We start from the raw sequence: 6,000 nt of genomic DNA, 5'->3' as shown, positions 1-6,000 counted from the left end.
ACATTCTTTGTGCTTCTCAGGTCTCATTTTCCTTTCCAGGTCTTACTCACAACAGTCAGTTTCCTGCATGGTATTTGAACAACTTAGAGAGAATTGAGTAGTGGTAGCACCCTTCTTCAGAGAGGGTTTCTTCCTGGAAACAGAACTGGAAGAAGCAGATGGTCAAAGGTCACACTGGATCAGCTACAATGACGGACACCAAGGAAGAGTCTCAATGGGTACTGTTGTGTCCATGCTGGGCATTACCTGTGTTGCAGCCACACAGACCTGATTTAGGCTGCCTTTGCCAGTAGCAAGTACTAAACACCATTATTGTTTTGATGAAAAGGGCCCTGTGGATTGTTTTTGGTCTGCATGTTAACAAAGAAAAGAAAGACAGCCAGGTTATTTCCTGAAAACAGCAAGAAAGACATTTTTCCCTTGAAAATGTGCAAGATACGTCTCTGCTGGAAACACACTCATGCACACACACACACACACACACAAAAATGAAAAAATCCTTTCATCCAGAATCTGTGGTTTGCTTTCTTTTATTCCTTAGTATACATGAGTATGTGAAAACACACAACACTCAGACATGCAGCCTGATCAAGTGATAATCTCTTCTAATGTGCTTCTATTTAAAGCAACAAACAGATGGAGGGTTTATGAGCGAGGCTGGTAAAAGTAAAAGCAAATGATCGCAATAGTTGTACTTTTAATAGGATTCCCCACAATCCAAGACATTATTCCCTAAGGAACAAATTGTTCTTTAAAATTATGTTACTTAGGAAAGAGACAGTCGTCCTGACATTGCTGAGGCAACAGAGAGTTGCAGGACAGCCTTGTATTGCCGAGGTCTCTCCACTCAGGTCAGCGTCCTAGGGGAGGGAAGACAGGGATGTCAGGCACCACAATCCCCAAAGAACAAGCTCAGTGGAATAGGATAAAAGGAAGAAAGACCAAAGGGTAAAGGAGGTACAAAACATGTCTGGGCCCTGATTGAATTTATTACTTTCTACTTCTCGACTTTGAAAAACAAGGCTTGGGAAATTCCTACAGATTTAAGATAAACATGCAGCATGGCTTCTACCTCTGCCAATTCAGACCAAAATCTAGCTCTAGCACAGCGAAATCTGGTTAACACACAGTGGAACTGTGAGCAACCCAGCACTTCATTATCATTATCCCTCCCTAAGAGAAACAAAGCTCACTACAATTCTATCAATAAGATGAATATACCTTAGTGATGGCCTTTAGGTAATTTACAATTAAAGCTAATCTTAATTAAAGTTATTACACCGTTCTGGAAGAAAATAAACAACCCAAAGAGAGGGAAACAATGTGGCCAATAACTCACTCCAAAAATATGTTTTGCCTCCAAAGCTCACATTGAGGGAGACATTCCTGCGCATGATACAAATGGTTCTGACATTAAAAAAAGTAAACAAGTAAGAAAAATAAAGATGGAAAAATTCTGTGGTCAGTTCACAAGTGCTTTTTTATTGTTTGAGGCAGGGTTAAAGCCTTTTATAAAGACAAGGATATATGTGCGGCTAGATTGGATATGACATCGGACTCGTCTAGCTGCCCTTGCACAGAACTCTGGCTGCCCATATTATGCCAGGGAGAAAGCATGTGTTGATGCTTCTAAACAACGACCCAGGGTGGGACCAAATGCAGATAATGTAAAGCATTTTTCCAGTGCTGTTTTGTAGATCAAACAGAGAAAAGGTACTCAACTCCAGTTACTAATGGATTTGAGAGATAAAGGCAAACATTCAACATTCTCCAATTATTCATGGTTTTGAGGATTTTTATGTTAACTTGTCTAAAGAACTGATTAACAAGGGTTGCATAATCTCTAACAGGGACTCCTGCCAGCCTCAATACATATCATTCAAGGCCTGTGTTGACTCAGTGGGCCAGAGGCTATGTAAACGGGCTAGAGCTGAGAAAGTAGGTTCTCCTTGGGCAGCTTAGGGATTCTGAGTCCCCATAGTTTTCCAATAGCAGCTCCTAGTCCCCAGTATCTATAACTTGGAGGGATTCTCTTTCAGGTTTTGCTGTCATCCAACTGACCTAATACTGGGAGGACAATGAACACTTGGTCTAAAAAGAAGAAGCAGAAAAATAAACACTATTGTGTCAAGAACAATCAGCCTTTTGAGTATCTTCTAGAGTGATCTGACTGGTGCACCAGCAAGTTAGATAAACTTAGAGTCACCCAACTAGCAATGATCACACTTATGTTCCTTGTGACATTAGTGCTAGGGCACAGCCAAGCATACAGGAAGCACCGTCTCACAACCTATGGATTTGATTTCTGAGAAGTCGTGACAAATGTGAAATCCAAAAGGTTTGTGCCTTCTATAAAAACTCTTTGGTTTGGTGGGTGTTTTTGACAGTCTTAATTTTGTTTTTTAACCTCCTGACCCATCACTCTATCTTTCATCACCTCACTACCTTTAAATAGCACCCAAAGGAGCAAGCCAGCCCCACGCACAAGTATGGCCCCAGGCATCACTGGAAGTGTGTACGGTTAAAAATAAATTAATGAATAAGAGTACCTGGTGCAACCAAACCCTCGTGCTGAGAAAGATTTCTTGCTGCCTTACACTGCATCATATTCAGGGCAAGAAGTGGATTTAGAGTTGAATGAAACAAGATAAAAGTCCATGCTTTTGTAGTCAGGGATTTAGGGAAAGCTATTTACTCCAATAAAGGGATTGTAGCAACATGAAGCCAGCCATAAATGTATGACCTGGCTGGGAAGTTATACCTTCTTCTCTGAAAAGCTGCAAACTGAAATGCATCATCTGTCATAAAAATGATGCTAAAGGAATGTGGAGGGGAAGAGACGGGAGCTATGTATATGCAGAATACAGGAGGTGAAGATTTAAAGGGAGTGAGGGAGAGTGGCCTTCCCCTAAACTGTGACTTTTTCACTGAAAATAAGCCCGCAGCACGATGATATCAGAGGGATTTCAACTCAATAGGTGAGCTGAAGACAGTCTTTCTCACTTGACTGCAGCCACTGAGCATGCCCAGGGAGGCCCCAGGTGTGACCTCTGCTCCCCTGTGAGCAGTGGCAGGACCAGGCAATCTATCATGGTGCTTATGCTGTCAGCCCCGTTGCTTCGCCACCGCTGTCTGTCACCCTGGTGGATGAGACCTGCTTAAGGGCAATCATGTCAATCTCTATGTGACCACTCAGTCTAAGGCAGAAGGATCATCTTGACAGGCCTGGCAAAGTCAGCAGAAGGTTCCAAAAGCTGAAGTCATAGCTTTTCCCAAAGAGAGGCGACGTGGGCTATTGTTTTTTCTTTAGCGTTGTCTTTATTTTTGATTTCCCTTTTGATTTTATTTTCATGAAATGGGTGAAGGTATACAGAACTTGGTTTCAGAGCTGGTCATCTCGGATAAACCTGTTGCCCTCCGAGTTTTTTCCGTAGTAAATGTAGCGACACTTCCCCAGGACACCTGTGAATAAAAAGACACATATCATTACAGGTGGCACAATTAGCATAGCAGGGAAGCCACAGGCACTGAAAAACAGACATGCAAGACAATCACAGATCCAACGGGCAGCAGAAAGTGGATGAAGCCCCAGAAAGGAAGAACTCTATCTTTTTGTCCTCACAGACAAGGAGGTTCTGTCGACCTCAGAGTTGACATTGAAATAAAATGTCACTACAAATACAGGTTCCTAGGAATATCGCTTTCTGCATGACTTCTCTTCCACATGTTAGGTACTTCTCTAATTTGGCCAATTACTCCCCAGAATATAGCCTCTCCTCACTCCAGTTTCCCTTAGTAGAGTTTCTAAGAATGGAAAATTAAGAATTTAAAGACGAACCCAGCCCAAGCAAAAGACAGAACAATCTTCCCAGAATGTGACTATTTTGATACCCTTTATCATGAAGCAATATTGTTAACTTCTAGAGAGAATATTCCAAATCCTGGCAGGCACCAGGCATTGAACACATATGGGATGATTAAGGAAGAGAGGCAGTGTTGACAAAATACCACATGGACGGCCGGGCGCGGTGGCTCACGCCTGTAATCCCAGCACTTTGGGAGGCCGAGGCAGGTGGATCACAAGGTCAGGAGATTGAGACCATCATGGTTAACACGATGAAACCCCTTCTCTACTAAAAAAAAAAAAAAAAAAAAAAAAATTAGCCAGATGTGGTGGCAGGCGCCTGTAGTCCCAGCTACTTGGGAGGCTGAGGCAGGAGAATGGTATGAACCCGGGAGGCAGAGCTTGCAGTAAGCCAAGATTGCACGACTGCACCCCAGCCTGGGTGACAGAGCCAGACGCCATCAAAACAAAAACAAACAAACAAACCAAAAAAACTCCACATGGACAGGAACAGAGCCTCCAACATTAAATGGCTTCTTACAGGCATCCTGAACTCTCTTTCTCTGGTCAGAAAGCATTTGATTTCCATTTTCAGTTTTACTTTAAGTAACTCTGTGGCTCCACATAAGGCTCTCCTCTCATTCAAGGAGACTGTAGGAGACTTAACAATGAAACATGCCCCTACAGTAGGGTTGAACTTTTTTAGTCAACTCATTATTTATTCTAAATACCCATAAGAAATCACCTCCATAGTTATTATGAAAGCTCTGTAGGACTATCAAGGAAAAATCTGTTTTGTTTTCGCCACCTGCGTTTTTATTTTCTTCTTTTTTTAGAAAAACCTATTTTAAATTCAGTTAGACGGAGTTGTCTTAGAAGTAATTGGACTTGAGTCTCTGAACTAACTGTACACAACTTGAAAAAAACAAAGAAAGGAAATGTCCATAAGACATTCATTTAAGAGCCACAAATCTGCTTGTGAAAATAGCTACCTAGGGACATGATTATTTTTATTTCCATCAGTGTAATAGTGTGAAACCAACAAGCTCATTTATTTTTTTAATTTGTGACAAATTAGCACTTGAAATTAACCAGGTTCTTCACATCAGAAGTTCTAAGTAGTAAATATTTTTTGCAACTGTAAAAGAGATGTTTCTCCACTACAAAACTTCAAACCTTATTCTTACATAAGGATCAAAATGACTTTTAGAAACTTTTTTTTAAATTTATTTATTATTATTATACTTTAAGTTGTAGGGTACATGTGCATAACGTGCAGGTTTGTTACATATGTATACTTGTGCCATGTTGGTGTGCTGCACCCATCAACTCGTCATTTACATCAGGTATAACTAAAGCAGATGCTCCCTGGTTTGGATGACTTGGAAGAAAGCTAGAAATTGCTAGGGTCAAAGAGTCTCTCAGAGTTGGCAATGGAGAGAGGGTGACATTGTTCCATGGCCTCAAAGCTGGCCTTGGGCTCACTCTCATTAGTTTTATTTCCTGCCATGTTCCCATGAGCAAGTTTACTGTGGATCATTCTTCCTCCTTGGTCATGCTTTCTCCTTGGCCCCCAATCCCCAGTTTCTGGTTTTCAGTATTGGTCTGGTGCCTGGAAACTGAGCTTGGATGGAACCTCACTGAGACCCTTCTCGGGACCTAAATTATTCTTTTAGTTGTTGGCATTGGGCTGTTTCCTTTATTGTGCTGAATAATGTAGCCATCAGCATTGTACTAATATTGTCACCCATGCCAGGATCCTGTGGGTCTGTGGGGTTTTCTGGTCAGGCTCTGCTCCAGGAATAGCATCCACTACAGGCCTGGGTGGGAGTGCCTCGGTTCTGCCAGGTATCCACAGAGGGCTTCCTTAAACATAATTGATTCAAATAAACCCTGAAGAATGTGGAAGGATGGGGCCAAAGGATGCTAATTTCTTTCTACAGCACTAGGATAACATGAATTCTAATAAAAAGGAATGGATACGGTCTGTTGGATGTCATAAAGAACACAATCTTTCTCTTAAGCAAAAGGATGAAAGGCAGACACACACACACACACACACACACACACACACACACACACACACACACCACCCACCATGAGTGCCCTATCTCCAGTAAACTCTCCAGTACATTCAGGGATTCAACTGCTTTTTT

At 41.8% G+C, this 6,000-nt stretch overlaps 1 protein-coding gene across 2 annotated transcripts in view; it reads right to left on the bottom strand.

Moving 5' to 3' along the window:
• Positions 1-514: 514 nt before the first annotated feature.
• LRMDA (leucine rich melanocyte differentiation associated) overlaps positions 515-6,000 on the bottom strand; it is a 1,136,435-nt gene continuing 1,130,949 nt past the window's right edge. The window contains exon 7 of one of the 2 annotated variants that reach the window (XM_071068790.1): positions 515-3,462. In XM_071068790.1, the coding sequence (XP_070924891.1) occupies positions 3,383-3,462 (80 nt within the window). In that variant the 3' untranslated portion in view covers positions 515-3,382. The remainder of the gene's footprint in view (positions 3,463-6,000) is intronic. The other variant, XR_011607366.1, reaches the window with a different exon arrangement.

The sequence above is a fragment of the Macaca nemestrina genome, chromosome 9 (assembly GCF_043159975.1).
Source record: "Macaca nemestrina isolate mMacNem1 chromosome 9, mMacNem.hap1, whole genome shotgun sequence".
In the NCBI taxonomy this organism is placed as follows: Eukaryota; Metazoa; Chordata; class Mammalia; order Primates; family Cercopithecidae; genus Macaca; species Macaca nemestrina.
This window is presented reverse-complemented; position numbering and strand designations above follow the sequence as displayed.